Below are 27,817 nucleotides of genomic sequence, written 5' to 3'. Positions count from 1 at the left end.
GTAGAAAGAAGTAATGAAGTTTCTTAAAGTTGGAATGATCTATCCGATTTCTGACAATCATTGGGTGAGTCCAATTTAATTTGTACCTAAGAAAGGAGGGATAACTATTATTCACAGTGAGAAAAATGAATTGATCCCTTCCAAAACAATCATGGGATGGAGAATGCGCATATACTATTGAAAACTTATTCAAGCTACAAGGCAGGATCATTTCCCACTTCCTTATGTGATTAAATGCTAGAAAGATTGGTTGGTCAAGAATATTACTACTTTCTTGATGGATACTCAGGATACAATCAAATAGCTCTGCATCCTTAAGACCAAGAAAAGGAAACTTTCACTTGTGCTTTTGGCGTCTTTGCTTATAGGAAAATGTCATTTGGCCTGTGCAATGCTCCAGCCACATTTCAAATGTGTATGCTTGCAATATTTGTTGATTTGGTTGAGAAAAGTATAGAGATATTTATAGATGACTTCCTTGTATGTGGTAACTCATTTGATGCATGCCTGAACAACCTCGACATTGTGCTAAAAAGGTGTATAGAAACTAATTTAGTACTGAATTAGGAGAAATTTCATTTCATTGTTAAGGAAGGGATTATTTTAGGCCATAAAATTTCAAAGAAAGGAATTGAAATAAACCCTGCCAAAGTAGAGGTTATCTCAAAATTACCTCCACCTATTAATGTAAGAGGGATACAAATTTTCTTGCACCATGCAGGATTTTACAAAAGATTCATAAAAGATTTTGCTAATGTTGCTAAACCTATTAGAAATATGTTGGCCAAGGATAACAAATTCTTTTTTGACCAAAAATGTGTCACAACTTTCGAGAAGCTCAAGCTCAAACTGAGCTCTACACTTTTTATCACACCACCTTATTGGAATAATGGATTTGAGATGATGTGTGATGTAAGTGGCTATGTTGTTGGAGTTGTGTTGGGGTAGGAAAAAAATAACAAATTCCATGTGATCCATTGTGCAAGCAAGGTTCTTAATGAACCTCAAATCAATGATGCTACAATTGAGAAAGAGCTTCTAGCCATTGTTTATGGCGTAGAAAAGTTTAGATCATATGTAATTGGCTCAACTATCATAGTTTACACAAACCATGTTGCCATCAAGTATCTAATGAAGAAGCAAGATTCAAAACCAAGACTGATCAAATGGATATTTCTTCTATAAGAATTTGATATGGTCATCAAAGATAGAAAAGGAAGTGAAAACCATGTTGTTGATAATCTATTAAGGTTGGAGAATGATGAAATAACTCATAAAGAGCTTGAAATACAAGAAGAATTTCCAGATGAAAAGCTTTTTGCGGTGAAAGAAAGACCATGGTTTGCTGACATAGGAGTCATACCACCAGAATTCAATTTTCATCAAAGAAAAAGATTAATCAAAGATGCAAAACAAATTGTGTGGGATGACCCCTACTTATTGATAAGATGAATATTTAGAGAAGTGAGAGATATCCTATGGCATTTTAGTGGAGAAAGAACTGTTGCAAAAGTCCTTCAAGTAGGTTTCTTTTGGCCTTCATTGTTTGAAGATGCTTTTGATCATTGTAGAAGTTTTGAGGATTGACAAAGATCAGGTAACATCTCAAGGAGCCACGAGATACCTCTACAAAATGTAATTGAAGTTAATTAGTTTATTATTCGGGCATAATTGGCCCTTTGCCTAAGTCTAATTCAAAAGAATATATTATAGTAATTTTGGATTATGTGTCCAAATGGGTGGAAGCAACTGTAGTACAACTAGTTGTCTCAAGAACAATTATTTGCTTCTTTAAAAAGAACATTTTTAGTAGATTTGGTACACCAAGAGTACTTATTAGTGATGGAGGTAACCACTTCTACAATCAGCAACTGAAACGTGTCTTAGAACATAACTTACCACCCACAAACTAATGGCCAAGCTGAGGTATCCAATAGAGAGTTGAAGAGAATTCTAGAGAAAATTGTTTCATCCTTTATAAGTGTAGAAATAGATTGGCCTAGTTTCTCAACCAAGAGGGGGATGAATTAGTTTTGCTTAGTAAAAATTTTTCTTTTAAAACTCTTTTCAAAATCTTTGAACCTTTCTTGGATTGCAAGCAAATAAAGAATTTAAGAAAATAAACGAGTGAAAGGATAGAAAGATCAACACCACAGTTTATACTGGTTTGGCCTCAATGCCTACATCCAGTCTACTTTTAATCAACCTGAGATTGAAATTCTTCCACTATATAGATTGAGTTCTACAGCAAGAAATACAGAGACACCTTTTCAATGTACTCTACTCTCTAACTCCAAATCTACTATAGTAAACACACAGAAAGAACAATCCTCTTTCTGTAACCCCTTTGAGATACCATACTCAAAATAACCAGAGCTCCACAAGTTCTCTTCCTGGCCAGCAACCCACAATCACAAATGATTGCAAACGATTCTTATCTTCTAGTAGAACACCTCATAGTGTAGATTGATTAGACTTTGAAAGAACAACAACTCTTTAAGAATCCTTGATTTGATTTCTTTCCAAATGAAATTCTTCTTGATTCTTGGAGAATAGTCGCTCCTGCAATTAATCACTTAACAAACTTTATCAGATATAAAAGTTATTGTTCAAAAGTTGTTTAATGCAAAGAGCTATGTGTTAATTTATAGATATGACAATACTGACGCAATTTAATCGATTACGTTATTAATGTAATCGATTAAGCAATTAACACTGTTATAACATAATTACATATAACACATTTAACAAATTAAGCATAGTACGTAATCGATTAAGCAATGAATGCAAGTCATATCATTTAAAAATATGACCGTTAAGGTAGTTATGACTTAATCAAGAAAATAGTTTTCAATTAATGCTCAATTTAACCGATTAAGAAAAGAGTGTAATCAGTTAAGTACAATACTTAAACACATTTGAAAACTTTTTCAACCCAAAACTCATCAATGCAATTAGTAATCAAGTATAGGCAAAGACACGAGTTTTAATTGATTATACATATAATGTAATCGGTTAAAGCTTGTAGTTTTGTCACTATTAAGCAAATATTTATATCTAATGAATCTAACATATTACATAAACACTGTAATCAATAAATTCATACAGATATGCAATGTGAAAAGAGTTTTATCAATCTTATCAATGAATATGTATGTCACAATTAAAATCACATGTATAAGCGCAGTCAATATGCATAACATATAGTTCAAGCACAATTACAAATATAAACAATAGCTTTGTTGTCGAAACAATAGGTACTGTTATAGAGTCATGCAGCGGAATAAATTAAGATAGCGAAAAGCGTGTTACGGTTACAAATCAAGTTAAAATAGTCAATTTCAAAAATTTATTTTCTGAGAGAACTTTTATCAAATAGTTGATGTGTTAAGAGTTTAGGGATCAAGAAAATCAACATAGAATTTTTATCCTGGTTCGAATCAAAAGATTCTACGTCCAGTCATTAATCACTATAAATAGTGATTAACCTTTTTCACTAAAAATATAGTTGTACAGATTACAAGATAATGAAATGAGCAAAGAATTGAAAACACCTTCCTTCGACAAACGAACCAGAAGAGTGCAACAAGTAACTTCCTTCGACAAACGAATCAGAAGAGCTTCCTTCGACGCACGAACTGGAAGCAACAGCTTTGCCAACTTGAAGAGAACCGCTCTGACCTTTGACACACAAAGCGCGAGCTTCTCCTATTCACAAGACCAGGCCAGAGCACTCTATCACTTTGAGAACTTCCTCAGACAAACTGTATTATTCTCAAAATGGCATAGATCCTTTTCATTCACAGAGAGCTTCCCTTAGACACAAAGCTCTGATACTCTCAATTGAAAAGTTCAGTTTTAAGAGTTGTGGAAAAATCTATTTATAGTCAGAAACTGAAAAGACATCTCCCAACTGCCACAAATAATCTATTATCGTAAGTGATAATCGATTATTTGTGTCCGTTATGGGGTTTTCAAAATGTGATAATCGATTATCCTGAGGCATAATCGATTATTCCAAAGACTTTGGACAATATTAAATGAAACAGTGATAATCGATTATTCTATGTAATAATCGATTATTTGCGCGAGCAACTCTTTTCTAAATTGGCTCGTGATAATCGATTATCACTCTTGATAATCGATTATTTACGCAATGACTCACTAAATACGAAAACTTCTAAGAGTTTTTACATCATTACAATTTATCATATACATTTGTTTCTACAAAATGCGTTTAACAAAGATGCACTTAGAGTCTTCAATTCTTCAACTTTTATCATCATCAAAACTTCAAAGTAGCTTCAAGCTACCAATGCTCCTCATTGGTAACATTTGCTATATATGTGCAAGAAACAATAGCTTTGTTATAAATATAAAAAATAGCTTCCTTAGTAGAAGAGCCATCCACCACCACTCCACTAACTTAGAAGGAAGAAGTAAAGAGGAAGAAAGAATTGGCCCAACCATCATCTCAATGGGATTTAGAGTTTCTCACTACTCGCTTGTACTTAGCCAAGGGAAAAAGGAAAAATAAACCAAAAAGGAAATTTAAACATTTTTGGTCTTCCCAAGGTTGGAGTCCAACATCACACATACCACTCATAATATACCACACAACCTTACCACTACTCCAACTCATTCATTTTGATTATATTACCAATTAACAAGTATTTAATTAATACTCTATCGCACATATAAAAAATAAAACATTTATAAAACAAATCAAACATTATTTGTACCAACTAGGATTAGAACACGTGATCTTTACCCACCACAACTAGCTCTAACCATTTAAACCACATGGTTCTTATGAAAGATAACCTTAATTCATAAACAATAGATTTTCCAGTGACTAACTTATACATAGTATAGTATTAATTTCCCCTGTCTTACAAAAACTCTAAGAGTTAAAGAAGAGGATATTATATGAGCTAGAGTTGAAAAATCCAAAAGAGTTAAAGAAGGGGAAGCTTTTAGAGCTAGAGAAGAGGAAATTCCAAGAGATAGAGTTGAAGAAGTCATAAAAGTTAGAGAGGAGAAGCTAGAAGAGAAAAGGAGGAGATAGAAAAGAAAGAGAAAGAAGAAAATGGGAGAAGAGAAAGGGAGGAGAGTGAAAAGAAAGAGAAAGAAGAAAATGATAGAAGAAAAAAGAAGGAGAGATAAAAGAGAAAGAAGAAATTGAGATAAGAGAAATCGAGAGGGAAGAAAATGAGAGATAAAATGGAGTTTTTGAATCTTTTAACTTTTCTCATGTCATCAATAATTCAACCTTTACTTTTGAAATTTTTTACTCTATTGTTACTTATTATTGTTTTAAACTCCTCAATAGATTTTGAAAAATTATACTTTGATTTATTGTTGCCTAACAAGTTACACATAAATCAGGATGTACAAAAACAGTTTTGTGAAGTAGGCCTTATTACTCTTAAAGAAAATCATTTTAAAAATACAAAAAAGCCTTAGTCTTTTGTTCTTTACTTTAGATATGTTCTTACTTTAGTACAAAATTTATTCAAATATTGTTTGATAGTTATTATAGGTAAATCTTTGATCTAGTAGGAGATAAAAAGTTAAAGTTACGGTTCTTTAGATATCTTTTCAATTTGAGGATAAATTGTTTTTTAAAAAAAAGAGTATGATGGAAACCAATAACAGAACTACAACATGGGTAATTACAAAGACCCCATCCTTTTTCTTGATTGTAAATATATGATTAGGAAAACTATACTTTGTATAGGATTATTTGTAATAATGTTTTGTGTGGGTGAAATTTAAGAAAAGTAATTTCACTTTACTTAATTTTTTTTACTTTTATTATTTTTTTTTTGTTTTTTAATACTTAAAATTTATTTTATTAATAAATATGTTATTAATAAATATAATTTTCTATTACATTATTATTAAGGATATTTATTAATTTTTATTTTCTATCAATTAATTTTTTTTATCTTCGATCAAATCCTATTCAAATTTTATTTTCAAATCCACTTTCAATCACCTCAAAATCTATTAAAAAAAATATACAATCTACTCTTAAATTCATCCAATTTCTTTTTCTCAAATCACCACTCTAAAGTGAAAGATGTTAATATCATACACTAAAAATATCATACATTAAAGTAACCATTATTAATGTAATTTAAACCCCCTTTTTGCTCTCACACTCACAAAAACGAAACATTACTGCCTTTTATGCACTCATTTTTTTTCAAGTCAGTGAGATAAAATTTAAGGAGGTTGTAATAAACATATTGATATTATTGAAGAAAAGTATAAATAGTTCTAGAATGGTTACTTCTTCAAACAAATGATAATATGTCATTAGACATATCAGTTATCTTTTACTAGAAATCTTAAATACATTTATTAACATCATACATCTCACTGTATGATTTATTTTTTCTAGCTATAATATTGACTCATAATATTGTCTAAGAAGTAACAAAAATAAAGAGAAAGTGCATAGTGATTAGTTCCCCGAGAAGTGGTAGGCAGTGACATGTGTTCGTGTAGTCTTGTTCAGCAAATTAAAATAGTCCCTCTAGAAGCGTCAATGTGAACTGAAAATGTCAAAAACAATGGAAACCTTTCAAAACATGGCTTTAACATTCCATTACTATTATTATTATTATTATTATTTCATTTATTGACTAATTCATAATTTTATTTTAACTTTCACTTGACCCGGTGACCAAATATTAAAATGTAAAAGTTTTGAACTCTCACTCTAAATATAGTTTCTGGGTTAGGTGTAATGAATGCAGGGGCACAATTTATTATGTTGGGCAGGGTGGGTGGAAGTAAACTTCATTTGTCAGAAGATTTGACAAAAAATTTCAATTTGAGAATTGAATTGAAGCCAATAACTTCATCATACATTGGTTGAAAGCAATTAAATCATTGCACCTAAAATCTGAATTGGGAATTCAGATCAATTCAAACCTGGCAATAACTGGTCCCAACCGGAAAGTCAAATAATGAGAATTGCAAAAAAAAAAATATAGTGAAATGAAAAAGATAATAACAGCGGAACTTGTTTTCCACGGAACAGAAAGGCAAAAATTTCTTCCCCTTTTACTTTTATGGCAGCTCCTTGACCTTTTCGGTCTCAAATAAGTGACGTCACAAAGATGTGTCGTTTTGGACTTTCTGCCTCTTCCTTCCATAGCCACCATTTAACTGACAATACCAGCTCAGACTTTCAGACGCAGTGGCATTTCCGTTATTTACCCACGCGCTGTGTCGTTTATTCAACCTGCATGCGTTCCACACAATCAATCCCCTTCCCCTGCACCCTATTCACTTCTCCTTCATCACACTCGCAACAACACATACATCTACGGAAAACTCTTCAACCCAGCTTAAACCTTCTTCACCGTTTCCCTCTTCGCTCTTGACAGAAACCGCCGTCGCTCGCCGCCAATCATCACGAGGATTGCGGTTGCTTAGTTTTTTGTTTGCTTTTTTTCCTTCATTCCATGCGTTTTCCGTGTTCTGCCGCCGCCGTAAGCTGCCTCGCGTGAGGGATGGGTTGCGTGCTCGGGACGCCGGCGCGTGCCGGAGTTCAGCGCCGTCGCCGGAGGGAGCAGCGGGAAGTTGCTACCGGAGAAGTTAATAATGCCGTTAGGGTTCGAGATAAGGAAAGGCACCTGCATACCGGCGATTTTCCGGGGACTCTTCCGGCGCTGGAGCGCCGGAAACCTATACTCGACCCGTGCGCTGTCACGCAGCAGGGATGGCCGTCGTGGTTGATGGCCGTCGCCGGCGAAGCAATCGGCGATTGGACTCCTCGTCGAGCCAACACTTTCGAGAAGCTTGCTAAGGTTTTTAGAAACTCTTACTTTTTAATTTTCTCTTTTCGTGAAGTATTTTTCTTTTTGTTTTATTAGTTAATAAAAAAATGAAAAATGGATCTATTTTAGTAAATGTTGTTTTTTGTGTTGTTTCCTATGATCGTGTTGTTCAGATTGGACAAGGGACCTATAGTAACGTGTATAAGGCTAGGGACCTTGTTACGGGGAAGATTGTGGCATTGAAGAAAGTGAGATTTGATAATTTGGAGCCGGAGAGTGTGAAGTTCATGGCAAGAGAGATACTTGTTTTGAGGAGGCTTGATCACCCCAATGTGGTGAAGCTTGAGGGTTTGGTTACTTCTAGAATGTCGTGCAGTTTATATTTAGTGTTTGAGTATATGGAGCATGATCTCGCAGGGCTTGCGGCTGGCCAAGGGGTCAAGTTCACTGAACCTCAGGTACCACAATTTTAAGCAGCCGTGTGCTACTTGTTAAATGAATTTTTGCGAGTGCTTTTGTTTTCATAAAAATTGGGCATGGGAGATGTAACTGGGTTTGAGACCTTGGGTACTGTTGATTTTGATTTGAGCTTTGTTCGAGACATGGCTTTTTGCTTGGCCTTTCTGTGGTTTAAAAGGAAAAGTTGGGTTTTTATCTTTCTCCTAGAGCTTTGTAGGCGATGTTGGGTATCGTGTACAATTTTAAGCATGTTTGCTTTCTTGTTTTCACCCTTCTTTGATGTCGGTGTTTTTGAAAATTCATTTATTATATCTCTCTATGAAGTAAATGTATTGTTTAATTAGGAGTAATTTTGCTTTCCATCCAATGAGAAAGCAAGTCTACCGTTAAATTTGTACATGTTGAGAAGGGTCTGGTTGATTATTTTGCTATTGTGGAGACATTATAATATTTATTTGAAGTCTACCCCTAGTTTAAATGGAAAACAAAGGTTTGGTGTTACATAAGGCGCGTTAATTAACAGTTAAAGTTGCTAACTGTTGCAATGTGAATGTTAAATCATTAAAGGGTACTTCTGGATTCATGGTGATTGTCGCATTTAGTACTTGGTGGAGTTGTATGAAGCAATGATTCTTTTTTAATTTCTGACGAACTAGGAGGAGGATAGACTCATTCATATTAAAAAGCAAAAGGAAAACTCTTACTGAAAGGCTGATTTGTCTCTCAGTATATTCTCTATGACAGGTTAAATGCTTTATGAAGCAATTACTCTCTGGTCTTGAGCATTGCCACAGTCGAGGCGTGTTGCACCGTGATATCAAGGGTTCCAACCTGCTTATAGACAATGAAGGAATCCTTAGAATTGCAGATTTTGGACTGGCAACTTTTTTTGATCCCAAGATAAAACAGGCAATGACAAGTAGAGTGGTGACCCTTTGGTATCGTCCTCCCGAGCTTCTTCTTGGAGCTACATTATATGGTGTGGGTATTGACCTTTGGAGTGCTGGCTGCATCTTGGCAGAGCTGCTTTCTGGAAAGCCAATAATGCCTGGCCGAACAGAGGTATTGCTCTTCAACTTGTTTACAGGTTCTGTTCTCTAAACTTCAGATTTTTGTATACTCATTGCGATGCTTCTAATCTGTTTATAAATATTTTAAGTACCCACCAGTAGTTTGTAATCCATCTTGCTCCTTTCCCAGAGTCGCTTTTGAGGCTTTGTGTACAGGAAGCATCTTTCTTTACTGGAAAATTTATTGGGAAGTTCTCTTAGACACACCCAAGTTGGAGAAAGATAGAGGGTTTGCGTTTGACAGTGTCATCAACTTTTAGCTTGTTTGGTGATGGCAGTAATCTACCATCTTGATGGAGCAGATATAGAATATCAACTAAAATGCAAAATCTGTCTTAAAGACAAAAGCTAAATGAAAGGGAAACTATCAGAAAATGAGAACCGTTTAGTAATTTAGTTTATCATCTGAAAGTACAGAGTATTTAGTTTATATCCTGTGTGAAAATTGTACCCTTTACATTATAGCACTAATGTTTGAAGTTGATTCATCCTATTTCACTTTCACTGTCTGTATCTTTTTGTGTGTCCCAACATCCTTTTTTTTCATGGCTTTTGAAATGAGCATGTTCAGGATGATTCATGACTGAATTTTGAGTTGCTTGGGGTTAGGTTGAACAGCTCCACAAAATATTTAAGTTGTGTGGCTCTCCGTCCGAGGAATATTGGAGGAAGTATAAATTGCCAAATGCTACAATCTTTAAGCCTCAGCAGCCATATAAAAGTTGCATCTCAGAAACATTCAAAGACTTTCGTCCATCTTCTCTACCTCTAATTGAAACTCTTCTTGCAATAGATCCTGATGACCGTGGAACTGCCTCAGGAGCACTGAATAGTGAAGTGAGTGATCACTGTATATTTATTAACCTTGCATTCATGATGTAATAAATTTCATATGTTTTGTATCTGCAGTTCTTTACCACAGAGCCCTATGCTTGTGAACCATCGAGTTTGCCAAAGTATCCTCCCAGCAAAGAATTGGATGTAAAGCTGAGAGATGAAGAAGCAAGAAGGTTCCCTTCTGCTCTTCTCATGTTTCATAATTAACTTCTCAACTGTTTTGGTCCAGTTTTTCACTTATGATTTTCGTTTCTTCCTCAGGCAAAAGGCTCTAAGTGGAAAAGCTAGTACAGTTGATGGTGTCAAAAGAGGCAGAGCACGCGAGCGTGGTCGGGCCGTTCCTGCCCCTGAAGCAAATGCAGAGATCCAAACAAACTTAGATGTAAGTCAGACGCGTAGTTGTGTTTGATATCCTCTTGGCCTCACTTGGTTTTGCTGTGTTTGTTTTAATATTTTATTCCTTCATACCAAGTTCGTGCTTGTGTGTTGTACGCATCCGTGAATAGTTGAAATATCATAGGTACTCTACTCTTGGATTAATGACTTTTTTTACGCCCGAGCTTCCTCTATTTTTACTTTGCATACTAAAGCTGACATAATATTTTCAAGAAACCTTGATTTTTGCGGTTGGTTATATTTACAATTTGTAATGCAGTCTGGAACTTAACAATCGAGTCGTAGATTCTTAAGCATTTTCTTACTTAGGATTCTTTGATCATGTCTACCCTTTCATTTAAAATGTTTTTGGTGATCATATTTTATATTCCTTGAGAACATGGAACTTTGTGAAACTTTTGTTTGATTCGATGATAGCATGGTAAATTGAGCTTTTCACTTAGTGTCTTATATGCTCCCTTGAGCACCATTAAATGTGTTTCTCACTGAATTTCAGAGGTGGAGAGTTGTAACGCATGCAAATGCAAAAAGCAAGAGTGAGAAATTTCCCCCTCCTCATCAAGATGGAGCAGTTGGATATCTACAGGATGCATCAAATAAAGGGCCAGTTTCGCTTGGCCCCGACACCTCGTTTTCCTCAGGGATATTTAATTCAAAACCTTCTGGACCCGTTAGAAGTCATGCTGGTGCAGGACATCACAGAGGCAGGAAAGCCAAAAAAGAAGAGTCCCAGATGGCGTCATCATGGAAATTCATTCGTCCATTCAAGCCATCAACAGTTGGACTTTCTATGGATTTGTTATTTAGGAGCAAATAATGAGTTCCTTTTGATTTTGGCATCCTGGAGTGAGGATAGCAATGATTTAGGCCACCATACATTTTTTTTGCTTATCGCTATGGTTTTCAATTGTTTTTTCGCGTCGCTCCTATTTTTTCTTTTTGTATTTCATCTGGCATAAAGTTGTTGTATAATCAACATTACAACGGGGATCCCTACATTTGTATATTTAGAGGATTAAATTCTCTGTTGTACAGTTTCTGGGGAGGACTTCTTCAGGTCCTTTCGAAATGTTTCGACTTAGCGTAGCTTGTAAATTATTTTTAAACAAGTACTCAAATTTCCGTCCATAGATGCTTTGATTTATAGATGTTCCCTAATTTAGTTAAGATCTGCGCAGACAAGTTTCTTCATAAGTATCTTAAGTAGAGGAAGATAAGATAAAATGAAATAAATTTGTCAATAAATGCTATTTCATTTTTAACAAGTATTCAGAAGAAACAAAATAATATAAAATGAAAAAAAATTGTGCATATATGAACTAAATTAAAGTTTTCATATTTTTTCTAAAATCTTATCTTACCAGTTAATTTTAATTTACCGAAACAGTTATAGTTTTTTTCTTTTCTACTAGTGTCAAACTTTGCTTCTTTTATTCTTTTTCTAAAACTATGGTTAAAATGATCGTGATTTACCATTTCATAAATTTTACTTATTTATTTTTCATTGAGTAATGTATGAGTAGTGAGAGAGCTAGTATATCTATCACTGCGATGGCGGTGCCATCTATCGCTGCAATGTTGTCTACTACTACCACTACCAGAGTTCCAGTTTCGATCGATGATCATATGATTTTGATAGTCTCAGTCAGGCGACCATCGTGTCATTAATGACGCATTCATCGAAACTCTTACGTGCTTTTAGAGCCTTTTGATTTTGTTGATCTGTTCTCTTTTTCGTTGTGCATGGTGGCACGTCTTACAACGATTCAAAGCGTAGATGTCGCTCTTTTTCCTCTTTCAAGTTCGTCATGCATTGTCATACGTCAAGTCTCCTCTCAGACAACTATTTAGAACATCAAGGTTGTTCTTTTTCTTTTTTCAAGTGCCTTGATTGGAGAATCTTGGATTTTTTAGGTTTCTCTCTCGTGTTCATCCATGACTTCTTCTTGTATTGTCTCTTCTAACCTCCCTTGGCATGATTGGGTTTGACTCGTCCATATATGATTTAATTCTCTTGTGGAAAAGATGATTTTTGTTTGTTTATTTATACTTTTGGTGGATCAACAATGCATTCGTTATCAGCGATTTGTAAGAAAAGATTTATATGGAGTAACCTTCCATATTTGTTGTTCAAGAGAATCTTCTTGGATTGATATTTCATCTTCTATGTTGTCTTCACAAATTATTAAGAATTTAGTGTCACTCGAATGCAGAAATAAATATTTTCACTAAGTATTTGATTTTATATTAGTAACAATACATTTTTATTAAGTATTTGATTATATTAATAACAAGCTTAGTACATACTATTTGCATGTAAGAGAATAAATATATTATCGTTATCTTTTATTTTTAGTTAGTTTATTATTATTTCTTATTTATATTTTAGACTTAATCTATATTACTTTATTTATAGATGATGTTATGTATATATTCAACATAAAATTAATTCATATATATATATATAGTTTTCATTAATACCTACTACCTATCATGAAATTTTATAAATTTTATTTACGTGCCGGATAAGAATTGGATTTGAGGGGTTGATGAGAGCTAATCAACTAATCCATCTCAGAAAATGAAAGGTATAGGTACATCCCAAATGGAGAAATGGAAATGAACATGTTATAATAAGCAAATGGATAAAGTTCGTTTCCAAGCTAAATACGTAACGCCAGCGGATGTAGTCGATAATGAGAAACAGAGCTGCCTATATTTTTATCAAAGAATGTAGGTTGGTACGAAGGTAAATGGTCCTAAAAATATAAACATGCTCTTGCATTTGTTGATATGGTTCGACACATGTCACGGGCAGAGATGCTATACAAAAAGAAAAAAAAAGAGAACCGCAACTTGACTCAAACTCACAAACCCAACTTGAGGTTTCCCTTTTGCAAGTTGTGGTTTTCAAAGTACAAAAACAGACAGCCAGAAAATTCTGGCTAAGCCTTGCCCCACAAATTGATTGCTTCTACCAGCGCTGGCTATGAATCCGTATCGTATCGTCATCCACCAACGCCTAACACTCAACACCCAACCCCGTTTAACGTGAGACATGCTAATACCTCCCTGCTTCAACAACACAGCTCTCTTCAAGGAGGATGAAGAAGGAAATCTTAGACATATTAGTCCTTTAATGTTGTGGAGTTTGCTAAAATTTCTTCGTTTCATTGGCATCGTTAGTCAATTGTGAAGCAAGATTGAATTGTGAGCATACGTATGGATTATCTGATTGTCATTTGAACCCACGCTGCGGCGAGTCTTTTCATCATGCCCCACAGCTCCTTGTTTCGGTACTTTAAACTCTTGATGTCTTAGAGAAACATGTGAGGGTCTTGCATTTGGGGATTCCGTGTTTTCGTGTGTGGTTTTAAGGATAAATACAATTATGTGCTTCACATTAATTTTTAATCCAAATCTTGCAAATAAAACTTGTGGACTAGTGGTTTTTCCCCTTGCTATAAGATTGGTTGTCTGGGTTTAAGGGCAAAGTGGGAATCATTGGGTTTTGAGTATTCCTTGTTCTCTCCAGAGATTAATTTATGGTTAAACTTCAGCAATTTTAATACCTTAGAAAAAGAAAGTTGTAAGAAATGTGATAAGGTGAGTGCATGTGTATGCATTGTGTTATCTGCAGGAACTTACCAATAATTTCTTCATTTCTACAGGAGAGTGCCTCCTAGTGTGATGACGCTGTAAAGTGTGATCTATAAGATTTTAACTTTTCGTTGGGGGAATCAATTGGCTGTGTTTTTTTAGAATACAGTTGAAACATAATTGTACCAATGCTGATACATGAATACACTTAGAAGATGGTGATGATGAGAGATAGTAATTGAAGAAGTGGGTCGTTTTGGAAAATTTTAGAAGAACCCTGCCAGAAAAATAAAAATGGGGTTGCCACAGCTGTGTTCAGGCTGCACGGCTGAGGAAGTGGCAGCATCGCTAGGCACATTTGTGCAAACTATGCCTAGAGTAACCAGCATAAGCAACTACAGGGTGAACTTTTTGGCCTGTGAAGACCTGGGTAATTGCATGCACACTGATGTGCTTAAATCTGAAAGAAAAAATGTTCCAGAGCTTTCAAAAGAATCACACATTTCAAGTATGTGTAAAGATGCTACGTTAAAGGTTGATCCCATAGAACAAATTGGCAGGTTATCTGTTAATGCTAGGGAAACTATGCAGAAACCTATACCTAGGACAGTAGGTTTTCAAATAAGAGCATCAACACCTCGTGTTAATGGTTATGATGGAAATGAATTTTCGTCAACTGTGTTTAAAGTCACCAGTGAGGCAACTGAAGCTTCTGAGTCACAAGTCAGAAAGCGGTTATTGTCACCTTTGAACGGGATTCTGCTTACGGATCCTTTTAAAGGTGACACAGTAGACATTGGTGGTGGTATTTATCAATTTCGTTCGGTTGGTGATGATAATTCTGTTCTTTCACATGAGTATAAGAAGGTTCATATTGGAAACAACAACCGTATCCTCTCCAAGATCTGCTCTACATCTTGTTTTCAGGGTTTTACTATGTCATCGGGCAATGACTCTAATATGAACCATATTGTATCTAGTAGTCATCACCATTCACATTGTGAACATGCAAAACCATGGTCTTATAAGCAGTTCAAATCATCTTCAGTACCTAATGTTTGTGTAGAGACACCGCCTCCTTTCCTTTTGTCTCCTCTGGGTAAAGAATCTTCTAAAAATAAAAATTTGGGGGGATACAGAAATATTGATATTATCGTGGATGATGACAATTTGACTTTTAAAAATGTTGAACAAATTGCTAGAACTTGTGAAGGCAGTTTATCTGCACTGGAGATACCAAGTAAATCAAAGCTGAATTCCAACAATATGCGGGAAAAGACTGACCTGTTTACTACTGATAACATAATAGATTTGAAAGAGTGTTGGACTCATCCTGGTAGCTTTCCTCCTCAGGATGCCAAATTATGTGGAACTGTGAATAGACTGCCAGTTAGAAGGTCCCTGGTTGGTTCATTTGAGGAATCTTTGCTATCTGGTCGCCTACTATCTGGGAAAGTTTGTCAGGTTGGAATTATTCGCAGAAATAGGAGTTAATTTCTTAATGAAGTTGGCACAATTTATCTGCCCTTTCTGTTATTTTATATCTAATTGTTGAGTTTTGTTTTTGCAGAAAATTGAAGGCTTTCTTGCCATGCTTAATGTAACTGGAGGCAATTTCTCACCTCAATCACAAAAAATACCATTTGCTGTAACCAGCGTCGATGGTGACAAGTACTTACTTTATTATTCATCAATAAATCTTTTAGGAAAGTTATTATCAAGCAAGGCTAGAGTTGCCAAATTTCAGAGAACCCTTAGCATGGCTGAATCACGATCTGAAAAGCCCCGCTTACGTATACCTATGAAAGGACGTATTCAACTGGTAAATCACTATTAGACCTTTGTAGTTGTTAACGAAATTCCTTGCCTTCTTTCTTTGAATTGATTACTCAATATTTTAAATGGAAATTCAGAGGTTGAGGACTTCGTGCATTACTTAATATTTTGAATACTCTATCATCTATTCAATATTTTTTATACTGTTATAAAACATGACATGGTAGCATTATATGATCATACCACTCATCAGTTAGATCTTTGAATTTGGATATTAAAAGAAGTGATTACTTGACACAGTGTGTAGAGGCAAGTGTGTTAGCTAGAAGTCTTTCTGTTTGTCACTAGTGCACCACAAATCTTGGATTGATGTTAAATTATATTCACATCTGATACATGATCAATTTGAAAGCTTTATTATACGCTGTATACGCCAAGAAACAGTGTGATAAAACAAATATGTTGTGCCTGCTGTCATCACTGATTTCAGAATGAAAGTGACTTTGCTATTGTCAGGGCCACCTTGGTCTGATTCTGGATGCATGATTAGTAGCTAATTGTCAGTATCATCTACCTTCTCAATTCATTGCCTAAATACTAACAACCAAACTAAATTCTTACTCTCAGCCATATAGGTTTATACTCTAACTTGGTCATGATTTCTAAGCTAGGATCATAGTTTCCAAAGGAAGGGTGATATATGATGGCAAATCAGTAATGTGGCTTTGTTTAACATGAGTTTCATAGCCATGGTTCTGTGTGGAAACAACTAGATGTAACGTGTGGAATTCTACATGGTTGTACCAAATTGTTTGTGACAAACTGACTTACCCAAACGCAGGTTCTCAGCAATCCAGAGAGAACACCTATCCATACCTTCTTCTGCAATTATGATTTGAGTGACATGCCAGCTGGTACCAAGGTAGGATATATCACATTCAAATTTTTGTCTCCAGGAAGCCATCGATTTGCGTGTTATATAATTCTTACTTGCTTGTTTTACTTGATGTAGTTAGAGAAATAAAAAAAGAAAAACAAAGATTATTCATGTACTCTTACCCAACATCTTAAAATATTTGGTTCATGTATGGTATATCCTAGTCTCTGATCAAATGGTCTCCTCTTCAATCCTTTCACCTTGTTTTCCTAATAAAGATTGAATACCAGGACGGATAACATTGTTGTGCATACTTTACGCCCAAATGACTCGTGTAAGAGTCATTATGTCAAGCTTTTTGGGAGAGTTGGTTCATGACAGTATTAATTAAAATTTTTAACCTGAACATATTAAAAAGATGTATTATATATTATCTTGGAATATTGATGTAAGAGACCATTTTTTCTTCATATATATTAACATCTTAAAAGTACTTTTATAAAGAAACTGATATATAAATGATAGAATATTCGATTGGAGCAAATTCAGTAATACTGAACCTAATTATAATGAAAACGGTGATGCAAATTATTGGATACAATCTGGGTTAAAAGGAGTATAGTGGCCAATTGGACCAACTTGGTTTAAGGAGACTGCCTTATACCAGGGCCTCAACATTAAAGACCTATGCTGGTTTGATCTCTATTCCAACAGCAGTTAATCAATGATTGCTTGATGTATAACAGAAAGTAATCGCATAAATTTTTCCGTGTACTCGCAAGTTTTTATTTGGACACTAATTTAATAAATTAAATTGTACCTGCCCTTATCATGCCTTGAATGGTCAGTCTGCAAAACCCTTTTTTGGGATTGGCATGAGCCTGCTTTTGTTAAAGTAATTTGAACTATAAGTTGTATTTAAATATGAACAATATGCGAAAATTATTTCTATTCCTTCCAATACACTGCTATATACCAAAACTTTTACAAATTCCATGTGTAATGAGCTTTCTTGTATTCCTCTAAAGTAGACATTCTTGCGGCAAAAGGTGACTTTAACTGCGTCTGGATCGAAGTCCATGATGGGTAAGGAAAGCCAAAAAGATTATGATATTAGAGATGATGACAAGCCTCCGATGATCATGGCCACCAGTCATGGAGATAAAGATCTTCTCACCTCAAAATGCGGAGAGTTTGATAGTTTTACATGTTCAAAGGCTGGTAAGAAAGAATTCTTTAGTTCAATCACATTCCTCACTGATGAAGACAATTTTTTACTTGTTTCTTCCATGGTCCTTGACAATGCTATTAACACAGGCATTTTGCTTTATGCTCTTCACCTTCGCTTTATGTGCCCTTTTCCTAAAAGACGTTCAAGGTCTGTTCATAAGTGCAAATCTGACACTCTCTCTGCAGAAGTGAGAAATATTGTTGACATTGAACCTGAAAGAAGCTTCTACTTGTATGATGATATGAGGGTAGTGTTTCCTCATCGTCATTCAGATTCTGATGAGGGCAAGGTATGCAAATATGTATTTGATTGAAGTGGCTTAGTATGGAGGAGAATCATTGTACGCAACTTTACTCTTTCATATTTAAAGAGACTATTTTGGACTCAAATCCAGATTAACTGCAACCGGGGCTGGTTATTGTATTGTGTATAATGAAAGAAAAATACAATTCAAAGCTCAAAAACTAAAAGATGAGCAAAATAATTAAATGACTCAAGAAAAAGTACAAGCTTCACATTTACTTGATGAAGAAAGAAGGCCTAATTTTGACACAAATTTGGCTTTTTTAGCATGATTGTAATTTATATGTATTGTAAACTGGTAATTGAACCTCTGATCTTGGATTAGAAACCTTGTTTTTTTAATTATGTTTTGAGCTTGTGTTGTAGCCCCGTAAAACTATATATCTAGTGATCAATTAGTTGCACAAGTGGCTTAGTATTTTGTCCTTATCTTAGTCGATGACTAAGATATTGCTTTATAACTCTAATCATTGTTAGTGCTTAAGTACAAGGGTAGAGTTCAATTCAACTAGTCCATTAGGTGAGAAAATCTCAAGGTTTAAGTTGTTCATCCTACTCAACATGAGACTGCTAACAATGTGCAACCTTAATGAATTGTTAAAGACTTGCAATGTCTTCACTATATGTATGTTAATTTAACAGTCTTGAGCTTGAAGAACATCGCACTTTATTTTAATACGCTTTCAAACATTGTTAAGCATCAGTTATGGAAAGTTTGACACGTACTAGTTTCTCATTTCTCTGTCTCCTCTAATAGTTATTTTGTGTGCAGTTACATGTGGAATATCATTTCCCTTCTAATCCAAAATACTTCGACATCAGCTGCTGAAATGCCTCTGGTCCCCTCAATGGTTTTTTGTATATATACAGTTGTAAATATTGTACACATACAATTCATTTCTTTCTATTTTTGGTGCCATTTGCCTCCATGTAACTAATAATTTGTAATATATGTATTGTAGCTGTTCATATTTGACACATAGTACTATTTTCTTTGACCCTTCATGAGTGTGCTTATGTTCTCCTACTACTGTTCTTCACATTCAGATGACACAATAGTTGGCTTGAGGCTGTGGCTAAAACTTTATTCTTAGGCAATAGTTAATATGGAAACAACTATTGGACAGGGAAGTAGTGGTTGATATCCTCGTGTTTCTTTCTCTGTTCAAAACCTTTCTATTCAAAATCAGTACGAAGATAACAATGGAATCTATCAATTCATTGAATAATGTGAGTTGTTCTAAAGTGTCATTAGTATTATTACCATTATTGTCTTCCTCAGCATTGATACCATGGATATCACATTGACATGAATACTATTATTTATTTATTTTTGTTAATGTTATCAATACATTGTAACTGTACCATATATGACCGTCTTGGACAACACAGTGTGGCATCATGTCGTCTATTGTGAGTTAATGATCTAAGACAAAATCATAGTAGTAAGTAGAGCAAACGACGATCAAACGATAAGGAAGTTAAAACACAACACAAATTAGCAAAGTCTTAAGCAACTTAAGAAAAGCAACTTAAGAAAAACAACTTAAGAAAGGTAACTGCCTAGATAGTTTATATCCAACTAGGGAGAAACTCATGAAATCACTATAAATACAAAATTTACAAGGTAAATATTGCATATTTATTCTACAATTTATTATTGTCTAATGCAAACTTGAGCACCATATTGTCTTTGTAGACATCCTTAATCTCGAATATTGAAGACATCAATTCTTGATACATCTGGGATACATCTTGGACTACCTAGATGTGTGGGAGAAGACACCTTGGATTGAAGGATGAAGAATATTCAGAAGCGTTGTAATTAGAGAAAATATCTACAGAATCTTCTTACTTAGAAAAAATATCTATATAATCTTCCTAATTAAAGAAAATATTTGTAGGATCTTTTAGATTACTTTTTAGTATATTGTTTCCTTATTTTCCTTTTTTAGAAGATTAGATTGCTAGAAATAGAGGTAAGGAGAATGTAATTGATATGAATGAAAATAATAAAGTCATTCTTTCTCAAGTTAGTGTTAGAGCTCCCGATCTTGGGAGCTCCGTTTTCGTTGCAACAATACCCACCGTCGTCGTTGTCCAATATCCTATCATTTATAACTCTTGATATGAAAGCTTATAAGGAGGAACTCGAGCGCTTGAAAGCAATGGTTGGATCAATGAGTAAGCCCTCTGGATCATGTACTCTGTCCATGAAAAATAAGATTTACTCAATATTGTTGGTCATGTGTCTCAAGGTATTTGGATTCTTGATTTAGGAGCAATTGATCATATGACACCTTTTCGTGTGTGCTTCGACTCATATGATAAAACAAATAGAGAACAACTTATTACAGTTGCAAATGGACATGGTATACCTATATGCGACTTTGGAAATATAATTTTGGACTTATCTATTGTATTAAAGGATGTTTTACATGTTCCACAATTAACCAACAGTCTTATTTCTGTGAAAAAACTCAAAGGATTTAAATTTTTCAGTAAAATTTTTCTCAACTTATTGTGTTTTTCATGACTTTACCACGGGGAAGACGATTTTAACTGCTAAGAAGAAAAATGGGTTGTATCTGTTGAAGTTTAATGACCAAAGCAAAACAAAAATCATGAGTCAACAAGTTAGATCTAAGACGTAGGTAAATTCTCAAATATGGTTACATAATAAAAGGCTTGGGCATCCTTCATTCAATCTTATCAAGTCTTTATTTCCTCATTTGTTTACCTAGGAGTCTGTTGAGTCTTTTCATGTGATATTTTTCACTTGTCAAAACACCATCGTGCATCTTATCCTATTAGTAATAAAAAGAGTACTTCTCCATTTGATTTAATTCACTCTAACTTTTGAGGACCTGTTGTAGAATCTATTTTCGGAGCCAAATGATTTGTTACCTTTATTGCCAATTGTACACGTGTCACGTGGACCTACCTTATGAAAAATAAATATGATATTTTCCAAATCTTTGTTAATTTTTTCCATCTCATTCAAAATCAATTTGGAAAAAATATCAAAAGAATCAGGTTTGATAATGGAACTAAATATATGAATCGTGAATCTTTCAATTTTTTTGTCTCAGTGATATTGTTAATGAACTAACATGTGTAAACACCCCTAAAAAAATAGGGTTGCAGAAAGAAAGAATCGACATCTTATTGAAGTAACTAAAACTTTTCTTTTCAAATGTCTATTCCAAAATATTATCGAGGAGAAGTTGTGTTAACAGCCACATATCACATCAACAAGTTATCCACTCGTAAAATGACATTAGTCCTTAGAGTCTTTGTTGTCTTTTATTCTTTTTTTCCCCTAACAACGAGTCTAGCTAGTAAGTCTTTGGATGTATTGTTTTTGTTTACTCTCATCATTCTAACTGTAGTAAGTTAGATCTTAGAACTCTTAAATGTGTCTTTATTGGGTATCCTTCTAATAAAAAATGGTACAAATGTTATCATCCTCAGAATCGTCGTGTCTTTATCATCATCGATGTCACCTTTCATGAAACACAATCCTTTTTTCAGTCCACAACTTCAAGCAAGGGGAGAAAACACTTGAAGTGGATGAACTCTCCTTCTTCATTACCATGTTTCCCTTTGTAAGATGCCCAAGATATGAGCATGAAGCTACCATAGTCCATAGTGAGGAAGAAGAAACATTTTTTTGGCAAAAAAATATGAAAGAAGAAAAGAACCCACTTCGAGTCTTGAGCTAGAAAAATAGTATAATCTGGACATGAGGATCCTTGAAGATAACAATAAGGAGTTAAGTGTTATTGAGGATTTACCCATTGCATTGAAAAAGGAAAGAAGATCATGTGCTAAATATCATATTTCTCAGTATGTTTGCAGTAACAATCTCTTTTATAAGCATAAAAGCTTTATTGTTGCCATTGATGCCACAAAACTTCCTACCTCAATCCAGGAGACCATGAAACTTGAACATTGGAATCAAGCCATGAAAGAAGTGATGAATTCATTAAAAAGAAATTCAACTTGGAAGATTATTGATAAGCCAATAGACAAGAAGGTAGTAAGATATAGATGGATATTCACAATGAAACATAAGGCAGATGGGACACTAGAAAGGTATAAAGCTAGATTGGTGGAAAAAGGATATACCTAAACTTATAGGATTGACTATAAGGAGACGTTTTCCCTAGTGGCAAAGATGAATACAATTTGAGTTGTTCTCGCTTTGGCTGCTTATTTTGGATGTGATTCACCAGTTGGATATGAAAAATGTCTTTCTTCATGGAAATCTAGAAGAGGAAGCGTACATGGAGATTCTCCCAAGTTTTGAACTGAAAAATGAAAAAAATAAGGTATGCCTCCTAAAGAAAGCATTGTATGGTCTTAAGCAATTCCCTATAGCATGTATGGAAGATTTACAAAAGCAATAGTTTCCTTGGGATACTGTTGAAAAAGCTTTTTTAGTCGCATCAAAGCCAACAAAACACAAGTTCCCCACTAATGTAGTAAAAGGGAAAACCTCGAGTCTAATTCATGGACTTGTACTAGTTAAGGCTAGATTTGTATAATTAAGTCCTAATTTTATTGAAACTAGGTGGGGAAATATATAAAACTAATTAGTAATACATGTATCTAATTAAAATTAACGAATGAATATAAAGAAATGAAATATGCAATGTGTAATTCCTATCCTAAATGGTATATTAGTGCTAATAATAGGCTAATGGAAAATAATGCTTTCTCACACCACTAACAGAATCTCAAACAAGCATCCTAATTAATCAATGTAATTAATAATAAGGAACAATCTATAAAACGGTATTTAAAACAAGAAACAAAAAATTGATATAGCAAATGGTAAAAAAGCAATAACACTAAAAAATATAGAAATTCCAAACCTAATCACCTAAATTGGAACAAATTGGAAAATATAGAGTAAGGTCAAATACAATTTTGACAACAAACTTAATTTGAAGCTTTAAAACATACTATGTCTCAAGAAGACATCTTGAAAAGTTAGGTCCTCTTTGGGGTCCTAAGGTATCTGAATCAAATACCACTGATGTTCACAATTTCCTTTAAATCTCAAATCAACCCCAATTGCCTAAAATTGTACTTTCCCTTACACTTTAACAGATTGCTCTAATTAAGAATCATGCAAACACGAAATGAAGAAAATATAACAAAGACACAAAGAATAGAACAATAGATGTATTCCTAAAAAGGTAATGGGCAAGGACAACTCCTAATGGAAATGAGACAACAACATATGCACAATATGAAACACAAATTATTAATTCACACTAATCTAAAGCTGAAATCATGAAGTAAATGCAATGAACAATGAACAGAATGTAAAACAGATTTACTCAAGATATAACCTAACACTAAAACTAACAGAATCCAGAATCCTCAATGCTCTGTTCACTTGAGCGTATTGTACTGTAGATAAGATTTAAGAAACTGGAAAAGCGAGATTTTTTCTGTTCACTTGAGAGGAAATGAAGGTGATGTTGCAGATGAAAAAGCAAGATCGCTCATTAACTCACATCTATCGTATTAGCAGAGATTTGAAGGGACGTGCTGTACTTTTATTATATTACCCCTATGGTTTTAATAATAATAATAATAATAATAAGGTTTAATAGCCAATTTAGTCCTCACTTTGGTTGAAAAATCTCAATTTAGTCACTCGTTATAAAAGTGTTTTGAATTAGTCCTAACTTTTAAAAAAGTGGGTCAGATTAGTCCTTTCTGTTAAATATAAGTTAACAAAATTAATGGATGATGATGTGACACAACTTAAAGTTAACGAGGGACCAATCTAACACATCAGCTTTAAGCTGTGTCACATCATCATCCATTAATTTCGTTAACTTATATTTAACGTAAGGGACCAATTTGACTCACTATTTTAAAAGTTAGGACTAATGTAAAACACTTTTATAACGAGGGACTAAATTGAGATTTTTCAACCAAAGTGGGGACTAAATTGGCTATTAAACCTAACAATAATAATAATAAAATAATAATAATAATAATATAATTTTTTTCATTTTAAAAATTAATTTTTATTTTTATCTCTTCTTATAATAATTTTTACAATTATATATAATATTAACAATTACAATTTTATATTATTTTTACTATTAAGGGTATTTTGATAATCTTCAATTTTTATCAATTAAATTTTTTTTTATTTGTCTATCAAATTCTACACTAGTTTTCACAGATTTTACTTCTAAATCCACTCTGACTGACCTCCAAATATCTTCAAACAAAAAACAATCAATTCACTCTCAAACCGTCAAATCTATCCATCACTCTTTCCCAAATCATTCATTTAAAGTGAACACCCTAAAACTCTGTTATAAATCATGCAATATCAATTAAATACTGAAATCATAAAAGAATAAGCCTGAATCAAAGAGCCATATCAAAATTAATACAAAATCTAACAAATAGTAGTGCTGAAAATTTAGAAAGGCAAGAAACTTAAAGTGAAACTGAAATTGGAACAATACATTGTTATTAAAGACTGAAAATGAAAGTACATGATACCAGAAATCCAGAAAACCCTAATGTCTGTCACCCAAGCTGATTCTCTGAGAATTCCAGTGTAGAGAACAAATTCTACTCTACGAAAAACTGAGTTCTACTCTACGAAAAACTGAGAAACCTAAAGCTAAGGAAAGAACATAAAAACTAAATCCTAAATGTAGTGTGTCTGTCACCTACCACTTGCTATATTTTTTACTCTGTTACAAAACCCCCTTTATATAGGGAAATCAAAAAATGGGAAAAATGGGAAGAGGGGAAGAACTTATAACGGACTCAGACTAAAGAAGTTTCGTGATTCTTCTTCTTTAACTAACTTTCTGATCACCAACCACTTCATTCTTATCAACCCGTTCCAGCTGCGCACGTGTCTTCGATCACGTTCTTTGTCCGATCAATCTTCTGGGCAAGCGTCCTTTGGGCCATGGAACCTCTGATCAGCTTCAACTTTTCATCATGGAACTCTCTCTTGAAGCCTTCTTGAAGCTGCACGAACCCTAGCACATGGGTTTTCAAATTGGGGAACCTCTTCAATTGATCGAGCCCCTTTTACACAAATGAATCTGTGAAGCAAGGACCCATTAGCTTTGGCCATCATCACAACATGAAACATTGCATGGTGTTGCTCCCTCCACCACCCTAAATGCTTCTGCACCTCTCCACTATTTTTTTTATTCCAAAAATACGCTACACCTCTTCACTATTTTCTTTTATTCTAAAAATACCCTACACCTCCCCACTATCTTTAACAATCTTTCTTTTTCTCTGCATTAATGGAGCATTCATATGGCTTAGATTTAAACTTGTGATATATTGCAAAATATAAAATTCAGAGAACAAAACACTCATATATATAAAATTGAATCAAACTTATTTAAGGGAAAGTGTAAATAAAATTTTGCAATATATCACAAGTTTAAATCTAAGCCATGTAAATGCTCCATTAATGTGGAGAGAGAAAGAGAAAGATTGTTGAATATAATGAGAATGTGTAGGATATTTTTGAAATAAAAGAAAATAGTAAGAAGGTATAAAGTATTTTTGGAATAAAAAAAAATAATGAGGTGCAGGAGCACTTGGGGTGGTGAAGGGAGGAACACCCAACATTGCATTTCATTTATTCCCTAAAAAGGGCTTCAACCCAATCCTGCACAATGCCTAAGTCAGAAACTGCCAACCCAATTCAAAAACAAATGGCCCAATATCATTTGCCTAACATATGAACTTCAGATCAGAACAAGAGAGTTATTCCCTACACCACCACACTTTTTTTAAATTCCAAAACTATTCTTTATATTTTAAAATATCCTACACCTCCTCCTTTTCTCTTCAACGGATGTCGACATCCGTTGAAGAAAAAATCCTTTAACGGATGTGCCACATCCGTTTAGTCTGGGAGTTTTTCATGTATTCTGTTTGTCAAATGTTGGTAGTGAACGTTTTAGGTATTTTAACCTTTATAAATGAGTTGTTTTAAAATGTAGGTAATTCAACTCATGTTGCAGTTGCAATTTTTGTACGAACATGCTAACCTATTTTGAGAAATTTTAAAGTATGCATTCTTCTTATGACGTGTGCTAAAGTCAATTTTAAATCCATTTTTTATTCCTACTTTGTGCTTTTCATGTATGGTTAGTCAACTTTCTTCTATGACTAAGAACTATCACTAATGCTGAGATGGTTAACTACTCCCTTCTCTCACAACATCGTGCTTATTGCTTAATGTAATCTATTCATGAAACAATGTTTTTTTTTCTTTCTTGTGGTGTTTGTAGGAACTTGGTGGAATTAGCACTGGCATGGAACGACAAAAGACTTTGCTGCAGGAACGGACGGATGTCAACATCCGTTGGAGGTGAAACGGATGTTGACATCCGTTTTAGAGAAGGGTAACATTGGTATGGGGTGGTGCAGGGAGTATTCGGTGGTGGTGCAGGGAGCAACTGCCTCAAAACAACATTGGACTATTTCAATTCAACCCAAATAACACCGACCCACCTTACTTCAGCGGTGACCAATTCTTGGCCCCTTGGACCAGGGGCCTTCTTGTAAAAAGAGAAAATGGAAAGGGTTAAACAACAAAAAGAAAAAATGCAAGCCTATAAAAGCAAAAAGAAGTTTTATTTTTATTTTCTGAATATTTTTAAAAAGGAAAATGACCTATTTATTTAATTAAAAAGGAAAAATTAACTTTATTTCTATCAAAAACCTATTTTTACCCTATTTACATTATTCTATATTATTTCTAGAAAATTACAGACTAAAATGACCTAAAAGAAGAATCTTATAATATAAAAATGGGAAAATTTTGGAGTTATCATATACAAACAAAGCGAAGGAGTTCATACTTTTTTCATAAAGCACTCTTCTACTTGTAAACTCATTCTATTGCTTGTTTATAAGCATGGTATGATTATTGCAGGAGATGATGAAACAAAAAAATTATCGTTGAAAGAAAAATTGACAACCCAATTTGAAAGGAAAGACTTAGGAAAACTCAAATATTTTCTTAGAATAGAGGTTGTTTACTCCAAGAACGAAATTTTCATCACCCAAAGAAAATAAGTACTTGATCTCCTCAAAGAAACAGGAAAGTTGGGATGTAGAACCTCAACAGTTGCTATAAAACAGAATCACTTAAATTGGAAGTGAAGAAAGTACTCTTGTAGAGAAGGCCCAATATTAGAATTTGGTAAGAAAATTGATTTATCTATCACACACAATACCATACATTGCTTATGCAGTTAATGTAGTGAGCCAATTTATGCATGATCCAAAAGAGAGACACATGCAAGCAGTTCACAAAATTCTCCAATACCTGAAGTCAAGTCTAGGAAATGGGATATTATTCAAAAGGGAAGACACATTGACTATGAAAATATATACTGATGCTAACTATGAAGGTTCTATTATTGACATAAAATCTACTTTT

General features: G+C 34.0%; 2 protein-coding genes across 5 annotated transcripts; both read left to right on the top strand.

Moving 5' to 3' along the window:
• The first annotated feature begins 7,152 nt into the window (after positions 1 to 7,152).
• LOC124846710 (putative serine/threonine-protein kinase At1g54610) lies at positions 7,153 to 11,688 on the top strand. Its single transcript, XM_047324039.2, has 7 exons — positions 7,153 to 7,826; positions 7,970 to 8,254; positions 9,000 to 9,317; positions 9,935 to 10,162; positions 10,235 to 10,335; positions 10,424 to 10,544; positions 11,055 to 11,688. The coding sequence occupies exons 1-7, from the start codon at positions 7,530 to 7,532 to the stop codon at positions 11,373 to 11,375; spliced, it is 1,671 nt and encodes a 556-aa protein (XP_047179995.2). The 5' UTR covers positions 7,153 to 7,529; the 3' UTR covers positions 11,376 to 11,688.
• Positions 11,689 to 13,364: 1,676 nt separating this feature from the next.
• Positions 13,365 to 19,350, top strand: LOC124846711 (uncharacterized). Of its 4 annotated transcripts, none has more exons than XM_047324045.2 (7): positions 13,366 to 13,854; positions 14,230 to 15,622; positions 15,729 to 15,980; positions 16,776 to 16,856; positions 17,843 to 18,032; positions 18,228 to 18,331; positions 19,118 to 19,350. In XM_047324045.2, exons 2-7 carry the CDS (start codon positions 14,453 to 14,455, stop codon positions 19,172 to 19,174), a joined length of 1,854 nt encoding a protein of 617 aa, XP_047180001.2. In that variant the 5' UTR covers positions 13,366 to 13,854; positions 14,230 to 14,452; the 3' UTR covers positions 19,175 to 19,350. The 4 variants fall into 4 exon arrangements, with proteins under 4 accessions (XP_087962581.1, XP_087962582.1, XP_047180001.2 ...); XM_047324041.2 differs by having other exon boundaries at positions 13,379 to 13,854; positions 18,129 to 18,331; XM_088106455.1 differs by having other exon boundaries at positions 13,365 to 13,854; positions 17,843 to 18,331.
• Positions 19,351 to 27,817: the final 8,467 nt, after the last annotated feature.

The sequence above is a fragment of the Vigna umbellata genome, chromosome 2 (assembly GCF_029865625.1).
Source record: "Vigna umbellata cultivar VRB3 chromosome 2, Vumbellata_1.0, whole genome shotgun sequence".
In the NCBI taxonomy this organism is placed as follows: Eukaryota; Viridiplantae; Streptophyta; class Magnoliopsida; order Fabales; family Fabaceae; genus Vigna; species Vigna umbellata.
This window is presented reverse-complemented; position numbering and strand designations above follow the sequence as displayed.

Bases quoted from the DNA above. Each gene is read 5' to 3' on its own strand.
- LOC124846710 (XM_047324039.2), top strand. From the start codon at position 7,530: ATGGGTTGCGTGCTCGGGACGCCGGCGCGTGCCGGAGTTCAGCGCCGT. The intron at 7,827-7,969 runs GTTTTTAGAAAC...CGTGTTGTTCAG, and splicing joins CTTTCGAGAAGCTTGCTAAG to ATTGGACAAGGGACCTATAG. The intron at 8,255-8,999 runs GTACCACAATTT...TCTCTATGACAG, and splicing joins TCAAGTTCACTGAACCTCAG to GTTAAATGCTTTATGAAGCA.
- LOC124846711 (XM_088106455.1), top strand. From the start codon at position 14,453: ATGGGGTTGCCACAGCTGTGTTCAGGCTGCACGGCTGAGGAAGTGGCA. The intron at 15,623-15,728 runs GTTGGAATTATT...TTGTTTTTGCAG, and splicing joins TATCTGGGAAAGTTTGTCAG to AAAATTGAAGGCTTTCTTGC. The intron at 16,857-17,842 runs GTAGGATATATC...CCTCTAAAGTAG, and splicing joins ACATGCCAGCTGGTACCAAG to ACATTCTTGCGGCAAAAGGT.